Raw genomic sequence first — 24,287 nt, 5'->3', positions numbered from 1 at the left:
GTCTTTGTCTACTAGTGTGGTTCTGGCTCTGGTTGCTAGGCCTTGGTGGGGAACATTCCTGCATTTAGTGGGAAAAGATGAGTGACATCACTCAATATCCCACAGCCGCTCCCATGGCAGAAATTGAGACACTAGAAATGTCATTGTCAGCTCTTGCCTCACATAGTCCTAGTTCTGGTCAGGGATTCTGGTATTCAGCTTGCTCAGAAACGGTGAGACTGTCTCAAAGAAAAAGAATAGGGAAAAAGGATGTCAGGTCTGAGAATGGCAATTTCCATAGGGTCCTCCCGTCTGTCTCAAGATCACAGTATCCCCCTAAGGTGGGTAGATGGTCCACAGTTTGGCTTTTTATTTGTATTCATCCATCCATCACAGGTTTTTCTTTGTAGCCCTGGCTGTCCTGGAACTCAATTTGTAGACCAGGATGGCCTCGAACTCAGAGTGCCTGCTTCTGCCTCTGCCTCTGTGTTTCTGAGATTAAAGGAATGGGCCTTGGGGCTGGAGAGATGGCTCAGAGGTTTAGAGCACTGCCTGCTCTTCCGGAGGTCCTGAGTTCAATTCCCAGCGACCACATGGTGGCTCACAACCAACTACAAAGTGATCTGCCGTCCTCTTCTGGCCTGTAGGTGTATGTGTAGGCAGAGCATTGTATACATAATAATAAATAAAAAACTTAAAAAGAAAACTTAAAAAAAAAAAAAAAAAAAGGAATGGGCCTCCATGCCTGGCTGTTGATTTTTATTTATTTTCTTGATAAGAATCTTAATGTAGTCCCAGCTGGCCTCAAACTCAGTATCATGAGATCTCGATCTTTCTGACTTTCCTCAAATAGTGGAATTATAGGCATGTACCTCCATTGCCCAGTTTTTGTGTGCTACTAGGAATGAACCCGGGGCTGTATGCATTCTGGGTAAGCACTGCAAGCTTGGGTCCAGCCCTTTGATGTCTTATGTGGGTCTGGGTACCAAGAGCATCTAGGTGCCTGGACTTGCCCCAGCAAGAAACAAGAGCTGCCTATTTTTGCTTTTGTTTTTAGATAGCTACATAGCTCAGGCTGACCACCAACTCTCAATACTGCTTCAGCCTTCCAGGGGCTGGCATTCCAAGTATATGTCACTACCTGACGTTAACTGTGATATAGACCAGGCTGGCCTCAAACTCAGGAGATCTCCTTGCCACTGCCTCCTGGTTGCTGGAACTAAAGGTGTGCACCACTACCACTCAGCAGCAAATTGACTTTTTGGTTTTTGATTTGTTTTGTTCTGGGGGCGGGGTCTGGTTCGAGATGGTTTCTCTGTGTAGTCTTGGCTGTCCTGGACTCACTTTGTACACCATACTGGCCACAAACTCACAGCGACCCGCATGTCTCTGCCTCCTGAATGCTGGGATTAAAGGCATGCGCCACCACGCCCAGCTGCAAATTGACTTCTTTGTTCAAGATCCCAGCAGCAGTTAATGACAAGCGTACGTGTCAGAAAGCTGCTATAGCACATAGAAGCTGGTACACTAGCCTGAGAAGAGGAGTGAACTAGGGCTCAGTTCCCATCCCTACCTGTCCAGCCCTCCTGTGACCTCCATGGCATCAGGCACACATGTAGTGCACAGACCTATTGCAGCCAAAACTCGTATTACACAAATCTAAAATTTTGTCCATTAATTAAAGGGGGGGGGGGAGTCTCATGATTATTGTAACCAAGCAAGAAATTTAAAAAGTACATATAGTCAAACAGAAAAACAGACCAGGCCTTGACCTCCCTGCATCTGGATGTTCCAAACAGTTCTAATTGTAGCACCTCTGGAAATGCATGACCACTCAAGAGATAAAAGCAGGGGGCTTGACAGATGGCTCGGGAGTTAAGACTTCTTGCTTCTCTTCAGAAGACCCATATCTGGCAGCTTGTAGCTGCCTATAACTCCAGCTTCGGGGGATCCAGCGCCCTGTTCTGTCTGGCCTCTGTAGGCATTGGTGTTCACACAGCCAGGCACACACAGAGGACCCGCAGAATGGCTCAGCGGGTAACAGCTCTTATGGCTTGAGTTTGATCATCAGAATCCACATAATGACGGAGACAACCAATGTCACAAAGTTTCCACACACCTGCATATCCCACACAATAGTAATAAATGGAAAAAAGAAAACCAGAGCACACAGGTAGGCATACAGTGACTATGAGGACTTGTCATGTGCTGCCAAGAAAGCAAGTCCCAGGAAGCAGGTATGTGGGATGTCTAGTGAAAGACGAACAGGCCCGTATGTTATGAAGAACCAGGGCCTGGGATTTTATTATATCTAAGCTGATTACTGTGTGTGTGCAATTTGGTTTTGTTTGATTTTTTTTTCCATTATGTGTGTGTCCACTTAAGTGTGGGTGCCCTCAGAGGCCAGAAGAGAGTGTTGGATCCCCTCAAGCTGGAGTTAACAGGTTTTGAGGCCTCTCACTGTGACTGCTGGAACTGGCTTCTCTGGGTGAGCAGTACTTGCTCTTAAGGGCTATGCCTCGCTCTACCCTGCTTTCAGAGTGACACACACACACACACACACACACACACACACACACACACACACACAGTCTGTAGCAAAGTTGGCCTTGAACTCCTGGTCCTCCTGCTTCTACTACACCCAGCTAATTTGATATTTTCATGTGATAACTTAAATGATACTGAAGGATCTCTGAACCTAAGGGTGGCCTTGTTCTTTTCCTGTTGGCTGGATGACATACCATAATCTATGTCCAGCTGATTGGAAAGATGTGCAAGTAGTTTTTCTCTTTCCAGGCCTGATACTGTGGCCCATATAAGCTGATAATTCTGTACTGATGACTTCATGTACCCTGATGGTGCCCACTGAGGACAGGGTGCTGGGCTGTGATGCACCCCTGAGAAAAAAAGGATCTGACCTCATTTTCCCCTTGCCTGGTGAGAAACACTGGGTGCTAGATAGATGACTATTCTTTTTGTTGTTTGTTTTGGTTGGTTGGTTTTTGGTTTTTCGAGACAGGATTTCTCTGTGTATTCTTGGCTGTCCAGGACTAGCTTTGTAGACCAGACTGGCCTCGAACTCACAGCGATCCTCCTGCCTCTGCCTCCGGAGTGCTGGGGTTAATGGGGTGCGCCACCACACCTTGCTTAGATGACTGTGAGTGACTGGTTACTGCTTGTCTGCTCATTTGTTCCACTTCAGTGTGCAAACTGTTCACATGTTGGTGTTCCTTCATCCTCCTCCTGGCATCCGCTCCCCAGGTGCTGGCAAGCCTTTTTTTGTTTTTGTTTTTTCGAGACAGGGTTTCTCTGTGTAGCCTTGGCTGGCCTCAAACTCACAGTGATCCTCCTTTCTCTGCCTCCACAGTGCTGGGATTAAAGGCTGCACCACCATGCCCAACAATCCCCCCCCCCTTTCCTTTGCTTTCTCTCTGCATCCCACCCATACCCCTAGACACCTATACACTTTTTTTTATTTTTTTTAATATTTAGACAAGAAGTTGTCTTAAGATGTCCCTGAAATTGTGATCCTCCTGCCTCAGTCTTTCAAGTGACTGGGGTAATAGCATCATCAAACCCAGCACAGACCAGGCTTGATGCCCAGTGTTTTCCTGGCTGGGTGCGTACAGAGTCTCATGCTGCTCTACTGTCCCTGTGTGTTTGGGAACTGGGTGTTTTTCCAGTTAGTCTAATACAATAGTGGTCACACTGAAGGCTTCCTGCTGTGTTTTTTCCACTGTCTTGAGAGTTGTCCTCCATCTGTGAGCAGAAGGGGCTGATTTTCTTCTTCTCCCATGGTGTGTTTCAAAACATTAAGTGTGAGCTGGTTTCCTGTGGCAAAAAGTTGACTTTGATTTGTTCTTTTTGAGGTTACTGTGAGTTTATCATAACAGGAGTACTAAAAATAGTGGCTCATGTGGAAACTGTTCACTTACCCCCATGGACAGTAAAATGTAGGCTTAGCTAAGAGCAGGAAAGAGTGGACCACATCTCAAGATGAGTTGCTATCAGAGGGTCCTTGCTGTCCTCACTCTTAGTCTGGTCTAATACACCATGGAAAAATACTTAGCACATACTACAGACTCAGAACTGAAGGCAAAAATAACCCAACATCAAACATGTGGGGTCCATCTCACATTTGCAAGATCTGTGGCTAAGAATTAGGAGGAAGAATTGATCTCCTTACCAGTGCATTCGCAAACCTTAGCACCTTGTGAGTAAAGCTGTAATGTAGGCTGTAGGAGAAAGAAAAGGCTCTCTCATATCAGTGTTCAGCTTGGCTGAATTACTCCACAGTTATCAAGGCAGACTGTTAAGAGCACTCTAGGAGCTGGGAGAGCAGGCAGGCACCTCTGCTGCAGATTGAGGGAAAGAGAGGAATAATGTTGCCAGCCAAACAGCAGCAGGAGGCCAGAACAGGATGTAGTGCCCATGGCTTCTCAGTGGACATGGTGTCAGAACCACCCAGAGAACCTTGAGAAAGTGAGCCAACTAATAAGAGTGATGTGTTTCTTGACGGTTTCCTAAAGCTCTCAGGTGAGCCGCGAGACAGTAGGGATAGAAGCCATACCTCAAACAGTGTTGGACTGAAACAGGAACGAAAGGAGCTCTTGACTGCAGTGGGTTTATTTTGTTGTTTGTTGAGACAGGATCTCAACCAGGATAAGTCAGTGTGGCCTCAGAACTCACTATGGCGCCAATGCCGGCCTCAAGCTTCTCATCTCCCTGCTTCTGCCTACTAAGTGCCCAGATTACAGACCTAGGCTGGAACAGGCAGGCCTTGTTTTAATGCAGTGGTTTGTGTGTGCATCAGCCTGAAGAAAGAACTGAAAATTATTAGTAGCTTTGTTTTTTCAGTGTTAACAGCTCTGGAAACTACATACTATAAATTCAGGAATGAGCAAGCAGGTAACCAGTATGAATAAGATCAGCTAGATTTTCTTCTTAGCAGACTATTGTGTGTATGGAACACAGGACAGGCTGGAAGGAACCCTGAGAGAGAGGGTGGGACTGGAGGTGGCAGGCCAGATATGCTTGTGGCTTCTCATCTGCAGATCTGGAAGTGTGTGTGTGTGTGTGTGTTGTCTGTGATGCAGATATGTTTCTTAAATTTGTGAGTCAAAAGTTTAAATGCAAAGGCACCCGGGAGGGGCAACTCTGGCTTACTTAGATCACAGTAGATGCTTTTTCCACTGAGTGGAACCAAGGCTTCCCAGAGAACTGGATGATTCCAGAGGTAGGATAGGAAAATTACATATGAGTTTGTAACTTCCTGCTGTGCCAGAAAATACAAAAGTGCTTAAGAATGGTGGCACAGCCAGGCAGTGGTTGGCACACGGCTTTAGTCCCAGCACTCGGGAGGCGGCGGCAGGTGGATCCCTGTGAGTTCAAGGACAGCCAAAGCTACACAGAGAAACCCTGTCTCGAAAACAACAGACAGACAAACAGAATGGTGGCACCTGTCAAAAGAGTAAGACCAGGAACCAATAGCTGTATTAGGAGAAGTGATGGATTCCGCACCCCACAAATCAGGTTTGTGTATCAAGAGCCCGGACTGCACTTAAGATGAAATTGCTTGTGTACATTCATCCCTGGCAATTCGAGTTATATTTCTTGTCTAAAAGATGAGAGTGAAGCTTGTGTGGTCTGGGGAGTGGAGGTTGTCCAGGAAGGCACCTTCTCTATAGTTTCTACTTCTGCCCTATGCTGGTGTTAGGGAGACTCCTGGAGCACACGTGTGCCTGTGAACAACTGCTGCTGGCGACTGCAGAGAGAGCCAACTTTATCAAAAGCTGGTCAGGGCCTTCCAGGGTACAACGAGTAGTTGGGCAGTACAGGGTAGACTATGGTGCAAAAGGTGGATAGAGTGTGTCACCTCCTTCTCCTGGGTATGGGCAAATTCAAGATAAGCACAAGGGGCTGGACATGATGGCTCATAGGTTAAAATGGCTTGCTGCTCGTGCAGAGGACTAGAGTTCAATTTGAAGTGTCCATATCATGGATCTCACAACCATCTGTATATAACTCCAGCTCCAGGGGATCTGAAACCCTCTTGGGTACCTGTATTCACGTGCACATATATTCATGTAAAAAATATTTTTATGCCTGGTGTGGTGGTGCACATCTTTAATCCCAGCACTCGGGAGGCAGAGGCAGGTGGATCCCTGTGATTTCAAGGCCAGCCTGGTCTACAAAGTGAGTCTAGGATAGCCAGGGATACATACAGAGAAATCCTGTGTCGAAAAACCAAAAAAAATTTTTAATGAAAATGATGGAAAAAATTTTATGTGTGAGTTTTTCTCCTTCTTGTATGTGTGCACACGTGAATGCATGCCTGCTGTCCCTGGGGGCCAGAAGTGGGATTTGGAGCCTCTGGAACTGGACTTAAGGATGGCGTAACCCCAGCATGGGTGCTAGGAGTCATAGTTGGGATTCTCTGCAAGAACAACTGCTCACCTGGGCTGTTGTGCATGTCTTTAACCCCGTACTTGGGAGGCACAGGCAGGCAGATCTTTTGAGTTCCAGGACAACCAGGGCTATACGGAGAAACTCTATCTTGGAAAAACATTCAGCCATCTCCAGCGCCAAATGAAAAGAAAAAAAATTAAATCTTAAGGGTGGAAAATCAAGCATACTTAATGTGTTAAAAATCAATATGCTCATTCAGGCGTGGTGGTGCATGCCTTTAATCCCAGCACTGGGGGAGGCAGAGACAGGTGAGTTGAGGGCAGCCTGGTCTACAAAGTGAGTCTAGATCAGCCAGGGATTCGCACAGAGAAACCCTGTGTGGAAAAACCAACCAAACAAACAAACAAAAACCAACATCCTCAAGCACAGTGGGTGGAGTGGGATGGGGTGGTGGTGGACATCTTTAATCCCAGCACTCAGGAGGCTGAGGCAGGTGAATCTCCATGAGTTTGAGGTCAGCCTAGTCTACAGAGCAAGTTCCAAGACAGCCAGAGAAGCCCTGTTTCAAAAACCAAAAAACCCAATATGCTCTTGAGTTCTGTTTTGACCCATTTATTGCATTCTCTTCCTTTTCTTTTTGGATATAGAGTTTCACTATGTTCCTGTTGCCATCCTAGAACTTATGTGGATCTGGCTACCCGGGGATACATAGTAAGATCCTGTCTCAAAAAATTGGCAGCCCATAGCCAGGCGGTGGTGGTGCACGCCTATAATCCCAGCACTCGGGAGGCAGAGGCAGGTGGATCTCTATGAGTTTGAGGCCAGCCTGGTCTATAGAGTGAGTTCCAGGACAGCCAGGGCTACACAGAGAAACCCTGTCTGAGGGGGAAAAAATGGTAGCCCTTTCACATAATGCAGCATGTACTACGTAGACAAAGCTGGAGCTCATCCTAGGTGAATCCCCTTCTCACACTTACTCCCAGAGGGCCACTGGGCTGGCCACCTCCTTATCACCACATTGGCTCATCTAGATATCCAGGCATTTCTCTGATCTTTTTATCCCACAGATAGTCCCTACTGCCCAATTCTATGCACCCTACCACTAAGCCATGTCCCTAGCCTCTTTCTTCGGAAAAAGAGCTCTGACTATAGGTACACACTGGCACCTACAGCTGGGATCTGCTCGCCGTTCTTTCTCTGCTCTCTTTTCTCCAGGAACTCTGTGCCTCTGTCCTACTTAAACATCTTTTCTCTCCAGGCAGCTGGAAGCCCATGCTGTGGTTGTTCCTATTCCTTGTGCTCCTGTCCTTAGCCCTTGTCCTCACTGTCCTCACTGCTCAACTTCCCTTTCCTGTGTTTGCCTTAGGTTTCCTTCCTCTTACCTGATAGCACCTCTGGACAAGAGCTAGCTAAATGTGGCTTCCTCCCTCTTGCTTGTCTAGCACTGGTCTGATGCTGTGCTGCTTGCTAAATGAGGACTGGTTGACGTCTCTTGGCACCTGTTCCAAATTTGGAGATTCTAACCACTTCTTACTCTGTTGCTGCATTAGTTTATTCTAGGCCCTTGTGAAGCTGTCTAGAAGAGGTAATTTGCATAGTAGACTCTTGGCCATTTTCCTACTGTTCCTCAGCAAGGAAATGCATCTAAGCCTCAAAGAGCAGGACTGTGCCCTTCTGGAGGACTGCTGCTGGCCTGGCTACCCACACTCAGGCACGTTCAAATGGCTAGGAACTTGTAGCTGGCCGGGAGCTGGCCCATGGGGAAGATGATGCTTTTCTGAGGCAGCTACTTCTTGGTTTCAGAACTTAGCCTACCGAGTCTGGGATTCACAGCTTTCTTCCTGTAGAAAAGTACTTGAGGTTAGTGCTAGGGAGATGCCTCAGCAATTAAGAGCACTGGCTGCTCTCCCGAAGACCCTGGATTTGATTTTCAGCACCCACATGGTGACCTACAAGCTCCTGTAACTTTAGTCCCAGGGGATCAGACACTCTTTTCTGATCTCAGTGGACCCCAGGCATGTACATGTGTGGCGTACACACACGCAGGCAAAATACCCAGGTGTGTTTTAAAAAGCAGGGTTTCTCCTGTGTAGACCAGACTGGCCTTGAACTCAGAGATCTGCCTGCCTCTGCCTCCCAAGTGCTGGGATTAAAGGTGTGCACCACCACTGCCCGGCTAGTTATTTTTATTTAAGAAAAAAATCGCCTAAATTTGTTTGAATTTGAAAAAAGTTTGGATCCACACTTTGCTGTGTACTAGTTAGTAGCTTCCTGCCAGTGAACAAGTCCTATTGCTTTTCATGGGTCCTATTTTCTCCTTTGACAATGAGAAGGACCTCTGCCATTTTTCATGTTAAAAATTATTCTCTTCTCTTTTTGGTTTCTAAAAAAAATATTAACGTTTGTTTTAATTCCTGAGAGGAAACTGCCACTTGTGTTCTTCAATTCCCTAGTATTTTATACATTGTTCTTCCTTGCCACTGCCCACACTCTTCTGATTTCATTATTAAAGGACTTTTTCAGAGCAAGCTTGCTTGTGCGACTCCCACCCCCACCTTTGCCAACAGTTTTCCTATATTTTATAGATTGGCTTCAAGCTCAAGATCCTACCTTTACCTCCTGAGTGCTAAGATAACAGGTATGAAGCCACCACACCTGTCACTATTGTAGCATTCTTACGTTGTGTTTCCTAGATCTCTACCTGAACTCATAACCTTTGCCAGACAGGCCATAGGCAGGCAGCTCTATTCAAGCACGGTGCTCCCCAGTGGAGAACTCCCGAGGAGCAGCTAGCCATGGGGAGACACCTGTGATAATAGGGTAGCAACTGACTGCTTGTTGATTTGCTGCCGTCGTGACCACAGATGTTTAAAAATAATTTGTAGGCAAAAAGCAGTGGTGATGTTTATGTCTGTGCGGCACTTGCTTCGAGTGGTAGGCGTGAGAGACTAGTCATTGAGAAAAGAGGAAGGTAATGCTGTCTGAGGAAGAGCAGGGGTGATTGATTCCCCAGCAGCTTCAGGTGTGAGAAGGTAGATGCTTAGTCCAGGAACACAGGCCCAGAACCACAAGTCCAGAGGCTGGGCGATTAATGGAGGCCGAGTCATGCTGTGTCCTCGTGTGCTTCGCCAGTGACTGTTATCTTCATGGCCACGCAAGGGCTGATCACGCTCCATTTTCACACAGAGAAGTCTGAATCAGCTGTTAGAGTTAAACTCAGCAAACCCTGTGTCCCCAGAACCTGTTTAAGCATCACCTCAAAAGTGCTGTGAGGCTGATTGGTGACCCTGACTGTGAGACTCTGAATGGTGCCAATGGAACCATTACTTTATCTGAATTTCAGGCGCTCTGGGGCCCTGACTTACTCCACAATCAGATACAATAATAAGCCACATTGTTAGCCACCTGCCTTGTTTTGTCTTTGCAAGCCATGTCCCCTGCCCCCACTTCCAGCATCTGCCTGTGAGCTGTTGACAAGCCCCAGTCCCAGCTGCAGTTGTTGTTAGAGCCTCACATCTCTTCTCTGACTTTCAGTTAGTAGTCACGGGAATGTCCTGTGCCATCTTCCCTCGCTATGTGGTTGGCAGAGAGTAGCAGATGCCCAGATTCAAGGCCACGTGCCGCTCAAGTGCTGGGCTGGAGAAAAGACCCTCTTTCCCTGCTGCTTGTGACCAGGCGGGGTGGGCCGAGTGCAGAGGGCTGTCACAGTTGCTGTGTTACTGTCATGCACTAGCCAGGCTGGTAGATGGAGACCATGCAGGACACAGCCGTGGGCTCACACTACTCTCCTTTGTGATCCTCCTCTGTTTGTTTTGTTTTCCTTCATTAATTACAGTCTTTTTATGCTAGTTAGAATGTCCCCATTAAAGGTAAAAGTCAAACTCAGGAATTGTTTATAGATTGAAAAATAGACTTTCTGACAGAAAGTCGGAGTGGGAGTATCATAAATTTTAATCCAGTTGATGAAAGAAACGTGACTAAAAACTCAACTTTAAGATTTTTGTAGCTGCAGGATACTCTGTTCTCTTTTCTGTTCATAGCTACCATCCTATTGCTGAGATTAGCCCCAGGTTTTCTGTGGTATAAATAACATGGTGGTGAACATTTGTGCATAATCAGTCAAGGCTGTGACTTAACCTTGTGTGAAGAATCTTTTGAGAGGGAGGGAGGGCGGGAGGAGAGTCTTGCCGTGTATCCCTAACTATCCTGGACCTCACCGTAGACAAGGACTCTAGCTTGTGGTTATCCTAGAGCTTTGATCGTAGGTGTTTATTAGCTGTTTTGTGTGATTCATTGAGCACTCCTGCCTCTGCTGAGCCCCAGATGAGATGCAGGTCCTCTGCCTTTTGCTTGAGTAATCTCAGTGTAACTTGATAGGCAAAAAGGGCATCTTATTTTGAGTCATTTCTGAGAATTGGTCCTCTCCTTTATACCCATCAGCAGCTTTCATGTGGCTGTCTGGGAGGTTTTCAAAAGCAAGTGAGAGACCGACAGTGGGAGACAGTGTCTTTCTTTTGAGCTGATTCATCATAAGACCATTGATGAAGTTTTATTGGAGAGATGAAAGGGTGAAGTGCTAGCTTTCTGTCATTATAAGAAATAACTTGAGGCAGTAGCTGTTTATAGAGAAAAAGATTCCAGTGTGGTAGCAGTGGAGAGATACCGGTAGGAGGAGAGCTGCAAGTTCTGGACCAGTGTGGTCTGCACAGCCATTTTGAGACCACTTGGGCTCCATAATGTGATCATCTGAAAAAGGAAAGTGTGTATGTGGGTCCAGTCCCACCAAACTGTGGGTGTACAGCCAAAGAAGAGGAGGTTAGGGTTCCAGAGTCAGCAACCTGCAGACCTCCCAGTTGTGCAGGCTAGGAACCAAAGCTTTGTCATGTGAACACTTTGACTAGCTGTGGGAGGACACGGAGCTCCAAGGCCGCCTGAGAGAGTCTTCAGGGAGACCACTGTGGAGGGAGATATGAACATCATACGGCCCTAGCATCAAGCAGGAAAACACCAGGCACTGATCTGAGTAGATTCACAGATGCCACAAGTCATAAGAGTCTTGAGATCCCCCTCCTGGTAGCCTCCAGGAACCCCGTCTTCCCCCACCAACTGTGTCTTTCTGCCTCTGAGCTTCAAGTACGTTGGCCTCTAAGAGATTTGGGGTGGGGCAGCCTTTAGTCTAGGCTGTCACGAACTATTATGGAGTAAAAGATAACTTTGAACTGCCAAGAGGACTGCCTAAAGTTTGCCCGCCTGGACTTCTTAACTAAGAAGAGAAAAAGAAACTGAGGCGAGAAAAGACGAGTGAAACAGAAAGAGAAAGGAAAGGGATTAAATCTGCAGTTGAGTTAATAACCAGAGCCAGTGCTGGCTGCTCTAGGGGGTATGTGAGCTAGGTTGCCACATTGTGGGCAAGGGAGTGATAGAACTGGCGGGCATCTTTTTTGGTGTGTTCACGCTGAACCCCACACCATCCTCCAGGCCTAAACACCTTGATTAATTGTTGAATTCAATTTTCCCAAAGAGTCTTTACCCATGTGGCTGTTTCCTGGAATTCTGTGCTACCCTCCAAATTGCCAGCTATCTGGCCTGGGATGACCTTGGCACAGAGAAGGTGCGGCCAAGCAGCACTAAGCATGTATGGTTCTGCCGGTGGGGAACACAGGCTGCTGAGAAAAGCGTGCCCTGGCACCTCTAAGCTGTCAGCTTCTGGAGTTAGCCGTGCTAGTCCCACCCTGTGAGGATCATGTGGGGAGATGGAGCATCCCATTGCTCTCCATGCCCAGCACTGGTCAGTGCACATTAACTGAATGGACGGTTAACTCAGTCCCTTGGACAGTTACTATTGGAGGAGACCCAGTGTAGTAGTAAAGTCAGCCCTGCATTCCTAGGAGGCCAGCCTGGGGGAAGACAGACAGAAACTATCAATTAGCCTATTGGAAGCATGTTGTACACTGAGGAGGCTGAGACGGGGAATCACTGGTAGATGAGTTTTCAAGACTAACCTGGGCAATTTAAGTAACACCCTTCCTAAGTGAGCCAGCTGGGAGTGGGTGAGTGTCTTACCTCAGAGAGCATTGAGGCCACCATGTCTGGCCAGAAAAGCTTGGGGTGCTGCGTGTTACAGGTTCACATCTCTACCCTGAATTGAGCTAATTTTGAAAGCTATGCTTGTATTTGAGCTAATTTGTGACACTTCATTGTCTTCTTAAATACTTGGGTGTGTGCTGCTTTGTTTTGGGTGACCTTGGTGTTCACGTTAAATGTCACAGTATGTGACTAACTTGTTAGTCTGTGCTAGTGATGGAACCCAGGGCCTTGCACCTGCTGAGTATATATGCCATTACTGAAGTGCATCCCTAGTCCCTGTCATAATAGTATTTTACTTGTTTGTTTGTTTGGGTTTTCCCACAACAGGGTTTCTTTGTGAAGCCATGGAATTCCTGGAACTCACTCTGTAGACCACGTTGATGCAAGTTTAGATGAAGTTTGGGTATGTTTAGAAATGTTTGTACAAGTTAGGTTGTGTTCCCATTCATACAGGTTCTCTCTGAAGTAACAAGCAAGGGTTTCTCTGGGTCAGTAGGCCAGGCTGCCCTTGAACAGATAGCAACCTGCCTCTGCCTTCTTAGTGCTGGAGTTGAAGCATGGGCCACTGTCACCAGCTGACGTTTGTGTTCAACGTTTGTCTTTTCCATTACATGGTCAGACCCTGAACTTAAGCAGAGACATGGGTCCATTACCTCCAGCAGTACATGTCAGCCCCCCGGACTTGGTCAGCTCACATTAAATGGTTCAAATGAAGTTAGTCAGGTTTGGAACTCTGATTTTGTAGTGTTATGTTATCTGATGAGTCATCTTTTGTCAAAGTAGTTCTCCATCCCTGCCACTGTTTGATCTGAGTGAATTATAACCCAAACTGGTGAGGAGTTATGGTTCAGAAATGCAGAGTCAACAGCAGTGTGTGTGTGTGTGTGTGTGTGTCTGTCTGTCTGTCTGTCTGTCTGTCTGTCTGTCTAGCTGGCTGTTAAAGAACAGCAGAAAGCCAAACAAAGAGCAGAATGTAGTAAGAACTTGTCAGGGCTGGGGTCAGTCCTGAGGTCGCTGCCTTTTTAGAACATGAGTTTCTTCCCGCCCTCTTCACCTCTGCTAATGAGTGCTGACATTCAAAAAAGAGTAAAAAAGACAGCTTCTGTTTGCTTTGCTGCAAATAAGTGGCCGTGCTGCTGGCCGCCTTCCCAGTGGCCCTGAGAGCACTTCAGATGTGGTCAGTGAGGTATGTGCACGGTGCCAGCCTGCCGGCACCATCGAGCAGACTATACCCGGAACAGCTGAGCCACTGCCGTCTGCCTTAGCTCTTCCTCTCAGTGCCACCTGGTTTCTTTCACAGGTGAAGCTGATGTTACTCTGAAGACAGATGGACAAGGGTGTCTGCTTCCTCTACTCTGAAAGTAGATGGGTGATGGGTCTCACTGTCTTCTCGGGTTACTCTGGAGAAGATAACGGGCAGGGGGGAGGCAGGCATACTCACACTTGTACAGTGTTTAGTATGGCTCCTCACACATAGCAAGTTCTATCACAGTTCAGGCTTTGTTCCCAGAGCTGTATTTTGTATCATTTGTAGTGAAGACTGAAAACTTCCTGGTCACTTGTGAAAGTTGATACTCCCAGCAACAGAGAAAGGAGAGGCCCATGCAGGAGGCCACCAATAGAAGACTGATTCTCCTCTCTCTAGGAGCTTGCAGCCTGGCTTCCTCTTGCTGTCATGTGCCACTGGCCCTCACCTACCTAGCTACTCGGCATCACATTCATACTCTGTGCCAGCAGTACCTAATACCCATCTTGGGTCAACACCCTGTCTTCTTAGGAGTCACTGACATTGTACATGGGCCACCCAGAAAACTGCTCTGACTAGACTGTCTGGGTCTCCCTGTTTCCATGGAACATTGGGGAAGAGACTTTCTGCAGTGCAGAGAGCAGCTGCCACTCCAGCCAGTCCCCAGATGCCAACTCTGATGCCTTCATTCACTGCACATCTGGTGTGCAGTTAGAAGCCAAGCTCACGTGATGGCAGTGCGTTGGCAGCTGGCCCCTAGTGTGTCAAGTGCTCAGATAGCACTAAGGGGTCCAGCAATGCCCTTAGAGAAGCTAGCATCCCAGACTGCAGACAGTACCCTAAGGAAGCTTTTTGCTTGGGTTTTTTGTTTTTTTGTTTTTGTTTTTTTGTTTTTTGTTTTTTGCTTTTTAAAGCTTTCCATACACAGACCTTACATTAACATGTAATAGTTGTCAGAGAAATAGAGGCTTGGCATTTTGTTTAGCAGAGACACCCCAGAAATCATACCTTCTTTTTTTTTTTCCCCCTGTCTTGGCTCTTCTGGTTTGTGATTTTTCTTGGAACACTTGTAACCCACTTCCAAACTTCACTCAGACTTCAGGGGAATCCCATTGGCTTTGTGAATTTATTGTCATAACTGTTGCCCCGGCAGCAAGCTTCACAGATGCAGACATCAAGGTCCACCCAGTAGTGCTTCCTTGGTTTCTGGAGGCTATAGCGTTGTTCTTGTATTAGGAGAGGTTTGTTTGCAGTAAGCTGCCTGTCTGGTGAGTGAGTGTTTGACCGTCCTTTCTGGCTGAAGCAGCCTCTAGAGTGCAGGCCTCCCACCCTGGCCTCTCTTCCAGGTCGTACGTAGCAGGCCCTTTCCTTCTTGGCCTCTTCTGCCCACATAACATGTCAACTTGTTGCCTCCTCAAGAAAGTCTTACTTGACTTTAATCTGTAGCAGGTCAGACCCCATTTTACTTTCTGGGGACTTGTCGCAGAAAATTTAGTTATCGTATTCTATAATTGCCTTTTTCACTACGCTTGTTGGCTAGATGAAAAGTATATTACCTTTCACTTGACCTATATTTGATTAATGTATTACTTACTATAGGTGAAGAGAAAAGATTTTGGGGGTTTTTATTGTTTGAGATTTTGAAATGAGATCATTGTAAAAAGAGCTCTTAGTGGTGCATGCCTGTAATCCCAGCACTAGGGAATCAGAGGCAGGCTGATCTCAGTGAGTTTGAGACCAGCCTGGTCTCCAAAGTGAGTTCCAGGTCAGCCAGGTCTACACAGAGAAACCCTGTCTCAAAAAAAAGGAGAGCTCTCTAACCATTCTTTCCCGTTCCTAGTGCTGCTGAAATTCCGCACAGATAAAGGGCGAGACCCTAGTTGTGATAGCTACAGTGAGGACGCAGCGCTGCTGTCGCAGATACGCAACGATGTGCTTGACTCGCTAGGCGTCAGCCCTGACCTGCTCCCCGATGACTTTGTCAGGTTGGTATCTGAACACATAGACATTTGTTTGGGGTGTTTGTCTTTATGGAGATCCAGAATCTCAAAGGGGACTCCTGTGCCACATTTGCCAGCGGCATAAGCCACCTCCTGCCAGTGCTGTAGCCAGAACTGCGAGAGAAATGAAGACTTGTAGGTTTTGGTTTTCATGTGGTGTGAAATTTAAGGTGATGTGTGGTCTGTTAACATGTTCTGGACCTTTCTGTTCTTCCACCGTCCTGTGTGAGACATTCATAGGTGGAGAATGCATGTGGGCCTTCGCATAGTCTCCTTCTTGCTGTCCCTGTGTTCAGCTTTAGCTGTGTAATGCTGCAATGTGTCTTGTTGTCACAATACACTGTCCAGATTGAGCTGCAGGGTGTATAAAGATGTGATTAGTCACTTGGTGGATATGTGTCATCCATTAGAAGCCTGCCTGTAGCTTTATCATTCGAGACTCAGATCATCCAGACTCCTGCTCTCACAGTCAGGTTTGAGGTGTTGTAGACAAGTGGCCTGAGTTCCTTCCAGGCAGCTCTGCCATCTTGGGCATACTTAGTTCCACCCATCACTAAGCCTCCAGGCTGTATGTAGCCCTATGGATTGGCAAGCACAGTTAATTTGCTGCAGTTTCTGAGCAGCTCTCAGCAACAGGCAGCAGGGGAGCTGCTCAGGCTTATGTCTGCCTTAGTCCTCAAAGCAGTGTAGTTCGTAGGTGAACAGAGAAGCTTAGAGAAGTGAAGAGACTAGTCCCATGCTAAGAGCTGTATCATGCATGGAGGTCTTTCTGCTTGGCTGTGTTTGTCATAGAGGTCTCTTGATTGTAGATTATTCCCCCATTATATAAATGAAGAAATAGATCCATAGAGGTAATAGTCACATACCCCCCATTATTTTCTTGTCATTGTTACTCTTTTGAGATGTGGCTTTGTGAGTGCTTAGATGACAGGTGTATCCCGCAATGCCTGGCTCTGCCCAGGTTTTTGTCAGTAACAATTGTGGTGCCACCACAGATCTCATCACCACAGTCGCCCACACTGCTTTCATCAGCCATGCTGTTGTCCAGAGAGTTCCTCCCTAGTGCCTTCTGTCTCCTTGGACTCTTCATACCCCCACACTAACCAGCATCACCCTCATAGGAGGAGCACAGCACCACTGACCTTTCCCTCCCTGTGCAGCCATGAACTAAAAGGGTACCCTCCACCACTAGGAAGCAATCTTGGACATACTTCTGTACGAGTGGCTCTATAAGAGCAGAGCTGGCAGCACCAGAAGCTTGGTGCTCAGTTCTTACTGTGGGAAAGACCAGACCTTGAGGTGCACTCAGTCCCAGTGAGCTTCCCTCCAACAGAGCCACCCAGGCAGCCAGTGGTAAGTGCGATGCTGGGTCATGAACATGCAGCCAAGTGACTGATTTAGACATTTAGGGTGATGAACTGGCTAGTTCTGCCTCACCAGGGAACAGCGTTAGAGGCCTTACCTCCCAGAAGGAGCAGGCACACACAGCCTAATGAGCTGCTGGCTGGCTCTTCCCTCCTACCCCCTATAGAAACAACATCCCTGCCTAGGTTCTGTGTGCTCAGCCGCTTCTCCTATTGCCTTCTAAGTAAGAGGTATTCAGAGGCCTCTTGAAGCCTGTCTGCTGGCAGGCCAGGGGATAAGATGGGGATGCAGGCGAGGAAATGAGTCTCCAGCTCACAGCTGAGCTACCCCTTACAAATTGCTTGATGCTGCTGCTGAGCAGGGAAAGCTGTGCTTGAGGCTCTGCCCGTCTTCATCTGACAGTGGCCTGTGCCGCTCACCTTCATCTTCTGAGTGCTCTCTCTCTCTGAAGAGCCTTAGTGCTTTCCTGATGATGAGAAACGACGGCCTGTTTCAGATGCTGCTAACATCTCTGGGGCTGGGCTCACAGATTTTATTATTTTATTATCGTATTATTATTTATTTCTACTGTTTAAGTATCGTAATGAGTATTCTTCATTTGCCTCTTTGCAGTATACCATATGGCCTATTTATTATACTAAACAAAACTGTGTTACTTGTACATCAAAGTATTGTTCTGTCTTGATGCGTAGCTATTAAATTTACCTTCCTTTACTAGGGTGTGTTTATAGTGTCAGAATTTCATAAAGATTTGTAACTTTGTGTGTAAAATAGTTTATATTGCATTTTTAAAAATTAGCAATCTAGGCCAGGTACAGTGGCACACACCTTTAATTCTAGCACTTGGGAGGCAGAGTCATGCAGAGAACTCTGAGTTCCAGGTCAACCTTGTCTACAAAGCAAGTCCAGGACAGCCAGGGTTGCATAGAGAAACCCTGTCTCAAAGACAAAAAATAAATAAACCTAAAAAACTAGCAGTCTAAAGGGCCAAGGCAGAAGCACTAGGACTACAGAGCCATCTTCTACTATATAGTGTATTTGGAGCTAGCCTAGGTTATACGATAGCCTATCTCAAAACCAATTTATTGTTAAAATATACGTGACAAACCACCCATCTTAGCCAGGTGTGGTAGTGCACGCCTGTAATCCCAGCACTCAGAGAGGCAGAGACAGGTGGATCTCTGTGAGCTCAAGACAGCGAGGGCTACACAGAGAAACTCTGTCTCAAAAAACAAAACAAAAGTAGCTAGCTTTTTATTTATTTATTGGTTTTTCGAGATGGTCTCTTGTTGCAGCCCTGGCTGTCCTGGAACTCAGAGATCCACCTGCCTCTGCCTCCCAAGACATGTGCCACCATACATAGCCTGAAACAATATGCTTTTTGAGGAAGAGACAAAACAAAGTACTATGGAGGAGGTAGGTGCGTGAGTGGTTGGTTGATTGGTTTGGTTTGTTTAACAAACATCACATATCCTATGACATCAGTTGCTCAGCAGATAAAAGCAGGAAGATTGCAAGTTCAAGGCCAGGTTGGGCAGTTTAGTGACTGCCTCAAAAAGTAAAAAATGACAAAGGGTAGAGCACCATTAGTCTCCAGCATCACAAGAACAAATGGAAAAACTGGTAGTGGTAGTAGTACTCACTTTCTAGCCCTAGCTCTCGCGAGGCTGAAGCAGGAGGATTCTAAGGTTGGTGCCACCTTGAGCCACCTAAGTCTTGTTTTTTGTTTTGTGATAAAAGGAACATTGCTACGCATCTGGTCATCAGGGTTTACTTTGTTATGTTCTGTGTGCCATGTGCCATGGAGGTCTTTAATTTGCAGCAGGCCCTCCAGGAATATATTTTAGCATTATATACACAAGTCCTTTTAAGAGGTGTCCAGAGCTCAGTATCAAGATGGATGGTTGCCAAACGAGGTGGGGCACACCTTTAATCCCAGCACTCGGGAGGCAGAGGCAGGTGGATTGTTGTGAGTTCAAGGCCAACCTGGTCTACAAAGCGAGTCCAGGGCAGCCAAGGCTCCACAGAGAGACCCTGACTCAAAACAAACAACAAAAAAAAGATAGATGGTTAGTGCATGGTTCCATGATAGCAGCTTAAATACCTGCAATTGACTTGCCAGATCGAAAAATGGGTATTGGTAGTTGGGTTTAAATTATGTGTGTGTGAGTGGTCTAGAAATGTCTAGAAGGCATGTGTGCCTGTGTGGGAGGGCCAGGGTGGCCTGATGCCCCAGTTTGCTCCTCTGACTAACCCTTCTGTCTTGGGCTGGGACCTAGCCAGGCAGATTTCCTTTGGGAGCCTGTGGTTGAAAGTGTTTTGAACCCTAGGAGAGTGATTGCTGAGATGTGTCCTCTGAGCACCCAGCCAGGTTAGAAGGAAGGAGCTGCATCATATGAGAGTTGTGCAGACTTTGTGCTGTACGCGTGTTTCCTATCATCCTGCATGTAACACAGCCTGCTTACCCATGGTTCTGGGAATAGTATACAGAAAAACCCACTGCCCGTGTGCTGAGAGAATTGCGAGAATGTGCCGGGGTGCTCACACATCTGGTATTTGTAGGACCTTATTTTTAGGAAGCACAGATATAGTCTTTCCTTGAACTTAAAATAAATAAATAAATATAAAAGAATCGTGTGAAGGAATTCATGCTTTCCAAAGTTGAAGGTCTCCCCCACCCTCTTAGGAGCCCCTGGGGTCAAATTTAATTTTCACGCCTGGATGCCAGCTTTGGCCTAGCCTCTGGCTAGGACTTTAATGCAGGAAGCCCCTGGCTGGCTCACAGCCCTCCACCTTCCTGGGCCTGCTGCTGTGTTTGACTTGTCTGTTTTCTAGGTACTGCTTCTCTGAGATGGCACCAGTATGTGCTGTGGTCGGAGGGATCTTGGCACAGGAAGTTGTAAAGGTAAAGTCATTGTGGAGCCAGAGGCTGGCTCAGACCTGCCTGCTCTCTCAGGCTTTGTACCTAGGCTGGCCAGCTAATGGCCTCCGATGGTTGCCACTTTCTCTGCTCTTTCAGCTGTAGATTATGGTTTCCATCTAAGAGACTCAACACCTGTGGGCTTAACCTGCATCAGTCATAGTGGGGCACATGCTCTGCCAGCAGCCACATAAGGCTCTACAGTGACCTGTGACCTCCTCTTAAGGACAGGTAATGCCATAAAGAAGAGGACTAGGTCTGGGAAGTAGTTTGCTAAGGCTATGGCAAACTTTGATGTATATTTTATTTCCTTTGGAGACTTCAATACTTGCCAGACTTTGTTAAATTTGTCTTGTACAGGGCTGGGGTGTAGCTCAGTGGTGAAGAGTGTATTTACCACCCTCCGAGGCCCTTGGGTTCAGTCCCCAGACACATTAGTTTTTTTGAGATGGGATCTCAGTCTGAGATGGGACCCTGGCTGACCTCCTTGAACTCCCAGCAGTCATGCCACAGCCCCCTCAGTACTGCGGTTACAAACACGAGCCGCCTGGCTGGGCGGTGCTCGCGCACGCCTTTAATCCCAGCACCTGGGAAATACAGGCAGGCGGATCGCTGTGAGTTTGAGGCCAGCCTGGTCTACAGAGTGAGTCCAGGACAGCCAAGGCTACACAGAGAAGCCCTGTCTTGAAAAACCAAACAAACATAAGCCACCATGGCAGCTCTTCCCTGCACAAGTCTCGGTCATGGTCTTTCGTCCATGTCTGTTGTAGATGGAGACGTGCCTGGCTGGCCGGCCATGTCTCTACAAGTAAAGTTCAGACCAAGGAGGACAATGTATAGAGATGCGAGTTCTTGCTGCTTTGACTTGGAGTCTCTTGAGTTGCTGTCTAGAGGTTCTCGTCTGAATTCTGTAGCTTCACCATCTTGTTGGCTCTTTTTTACTCTTTGCTGCCTGGCTCGCTGGACTAAACTCATTTGCCCAAGTCTCCCGCCCTAATACGCTGTAGGCAGGAGGGGCTATAGACACAGGAGAGCCTAGATAGAGTCTCTTCAGATGTTATCCTACAGATGTCACCCTAACAACCCCCGCCCAGAGACTGGCATGGCACTGTTTGTCCTGGGTCAGGGGTGGGGAGTAGAGGTTGGGGCAGGTGGCCTGGAACCATTGTTGATGATGGCTTCTACACATCCCTGTCTTAATGCTGCCCCCTCCTTCCTGCCTGCTGGGCACAGCTGTTGCTCAGCATCTTGTTTCTGTTTACCCCAGACAGCCAGAGCACTCTACATTCTTGGTTGCTGGGTGTGTTTGGAATCTCGTACCCCATCTTGCTCGGGAAGCACTTTACCTTTTGCCCCATGTTCACCCTATGCCTTGTCCCTTCATCGCCTCCACTCCCTCTGCTTACCACACTTCAGCCAGCTGCATCTGAGGCCCTCTCTGCGAGCACCTATAAAAAGTACGTGGGAGGAGTTAGTGTGAAAGTCCTGCAGATCAGCTTTCGCTTCCTTCCTTCCTTCCTTCCTAGCAGTCAGTGTCCTGGCAGCTTTAGGCTTCCGTCATTCCTGTGGTCCATGACTTTCTGCCCACAGTGGTAGAGGCAATAGTGAAAGCAGCAGCCACAGGAGACCCTGTATTAAACCATGAGTCAGGCCAGGACCTGCACCTGCCCTTCGAGCTGTCCAGGAACCTGGAACACTGATGCAGGGAGCCCAGGAGACCAAGGCCAGCACAGCCATAAAGGGGAAAGACTCAGTTCATCTCCATAGACAGTGCTCTACCCCCATGGATGACAACAGCTCCTGTTACTGAGAATGTATGGAGGGAGGGTAAGAAAGGGATGGTGATCAGAACTGTTTCCGGACAGCCCCAGTTAAGGAACACTGCTCTGGGCTGCTTGTGTATGATTGCTTTAATTTGTTTGAGCAAAGTCCACTAATGTAGCTCTGTCTGCACTAGGTAGACCTAGTGGCATTGAACTCATAAGATCTGAATGCAACCACTGTGGCTGTTGAACTACCTTTATCTTGTTATTTTAACGTGTGAGGTGGGGGGCGGGGGTCAGGACAACTTGCAGGACTCAGTTCTGACACTGAGCCCTTTTGTTTCTCCCCAGGCCTTGTCTCAGCGGGACCCTCCTCACAACAACTTCTTCTTTTTTGATGGCATGAAGGGAAGTGGAATTGTGGAGTGCCTTGGTCCCAAGTGAGCCTTGAGGTGTGTGCAAGTCCACTGTGTCACCTGTCCTCTTCCCAAGAAGGCACGGCAAATATTTTCCTAGCATCAGTCAGGGACCTGCTGGCTCCCTGAGTATGGTAACCACATAGCACCCCACTGGCGTTGCTCCCTTGTGCTGTCACTGGGAACTGGCAGTGCCTGGCAAGAGCATCACTCTTCATGACGTCAGAGCTTCTTGTCACCTTTTGGACTTACTCCTTCCCAAAGGTCCACAAAGAGGAGCAGGACTTGAGCAGGGCTGTGAGGTGCAGAGCCTGAGAATCCAGTGGGCCTGTGCTTCTCCCTAGAGGCCTGAGACTGTTGTCCTGCAAATTACCCCTTAGTGGGATCAGTCAGCTTTGGTCTTTTGTGAGCCTATGAGTCTAACCGTGAATTGCTGAGCCATCTTTCAGCCCTAACAGTTTATCTCTAAAAGGCAGATTGAACGCCAGGGGCAAGAGGATTGCTGTAAATTTTAAGGCCAAGCTGACCTACAAAATATACCAAGAACCTGTCTCAAAATATAAAAAGTATAGCCCAGAGTTAGGGTGGGGCCACACTCTCCCTGTCCCTCATCTTGGGCAGGTTCAGGTCCCCTTCAGGGAGGGCCTAATTGGTTTCATCTTCTGGAATCGTGGGGCAGCTTGTTTTCTCTAGTTGATAGATTCCCTTGATTATTCAGTGAGAAAGAAATAAAGTGACTTTGTCTCAAGCTTGTCTGTCTCCTCTACTTTAGAAACTTGTGGTTGGCTGGCCTCCCCTGCTCGCCAAACCTGAAGCCTCTCACACCCACTCATGCTTCAAAAGCCCCTGCTGTGAGCCGGGCCAGGTAGCATATGGCCTCTGTGATCCATCACTGAGGTGGGGAGCGAGGCAGAGGCATCTCTGTGAGTTTGGGGCCAGCCTGGTCTACAAAGCCAGTCCAGGACAGCCAAGGCTACACAGAGAAACCAAGTCTCAAAGTAATAAGTTTGTGCTGTGTCCAGTCCCACCATCTTGTTTCCTTCATCCTTTTGATATGCAGCAGTTAGGCTGCATGCACAGGGCACTGATGCTTAGACTTCTGTGTGCTGAGGATTTCAGCAATGTGGTGGCTACTCTCAGTGGTACAGGCTGAGAGCCCGTGAGCCTAACCCAGTAAGTACTTAACTATATGATGTGTGGCACTGAGAGCCGGATGTGGTAGCACACTCCTGTCGTGAGCCTCTGGGAGGTTGAGACAGGGAGATTACAGGTTCAAAGCCAGCCCTGCTATGCAGGGAGTTGGGGAAATGGAGAGCAGAATCCTATGGCTCATTAAGACGGGGCTTTCTCTGCAGTACCATCAGCTCCACTGCTTAGCCCTTTGTGCTCTGGTTGGTGTAAAACACACAGTCCCCGCCCCATATCTGTCCCAGGTGCCATCGGGACCCTGTTCTCGAGGACTCCCTTTCTGTTTGCCATTAGTACAGCTGTGAATTTCATGGGGTATGAAAGGGCCAAAAGACACCATTGTGATTGCAGTGTGAAGCCTTGGTCACAAGGGGGAGCAGATACTCCTGAACTTAGATGAAAGAAACTTCTCAGCTTGTACCTCTAGATCACAGATGGAGTCACCGAGGGGGCCCCTGGGGAATCTGGAAGCTGCCAGCCCCAGGCAAGAAATGTTTCTAAAGCTTTCAAATTCCGAGCACCTCCAAATTACAAGTGCGTTACAGAAGTGGATATTCTTAAGTATCTGAAAAAGTTGCCAGTAAAGGATAGCTTGTAGAATCTCTGGAAGGTGCGCGACTCTCCAGGACAAAAGATCTGATCCTTGGAGGCAGAGGAGTTTAGGAAGCAGGGGCCGGGGGTGAGCTGCCCAAAGCCATACAATGCCTCCACCCTTCGCAAAGCATGCTGGGGAACAGGCTACACAGAAGACAGACCCACAGAGCTGGACAAGTTGGCAGCGTGTGCCTGTACCCAGCATCCAGGAAGTGGAGTCAAGAGCATCATGAGTGCGAGGACAAAAGGAAACGCATGCTCAGGCTTACCTACCTAATTTTTGTTTTGTTTTTCCAGACACGGTTGCTCTGTGTATCCCTG

General features: G+C 47.6%; 1 protein-coding gene across 3 annotated transcripts in view; it reads left to right on the top strand.

Annotated features, from left to right (window-relative positions):
• Positions 1 to 22,932, top strand: part of SAE1 (SUMO1 activating enzyme subunit 1) — a 48,929-nt gene extending 25,997 nt beyond the window's left edge. The window contains exons 7-9 of one of the 3 annotated variants that reach the window (XM_084771008.1): positions 15,561 to 15,705; positions 19,921 to 19,990; positions 22,120 to 22,932. In XM_084771008.1, the coding sequence (XP_084627134.1) occupies positions 15,561 to 15,705; positions 19,921 to 19,990; positions 22,120 to 22,212 (308 nt within the window). In that variant the 3' untranslated portion in view covers positions 22,213 to 22,932. The remainder of the gene's footprint in view (positions 1 to 15,560; positions 15,706 to 19,920; positions 19,991 to 22,119) is intronic. The other 2 variants (XM_084771010.1, XM_084771009.1) reach the window with 2 other exon arrangements.
• The last annotated feature ends 1,355 nt before the right edge of the window (positions 22,933 to 24,287 follow it).

The sequence above is a fragment of the Acomys minous genome (genome assembly GCF_964271855.1).
Source record: "Acomys minous genome assembly, chromosome: 20".
Taxonomy (NCBI): domain Eukaryota; kingdom Metazoa; phylum Chordata; class Mammalia; order Rodentia; family Muridae; genus Acomys; species Acomys minous.
The sequence above is the reverse complement of the archived record's forward strand: the minus strand, read 5'-3'. Positions and strand labels throughout refer to the sequence as shown.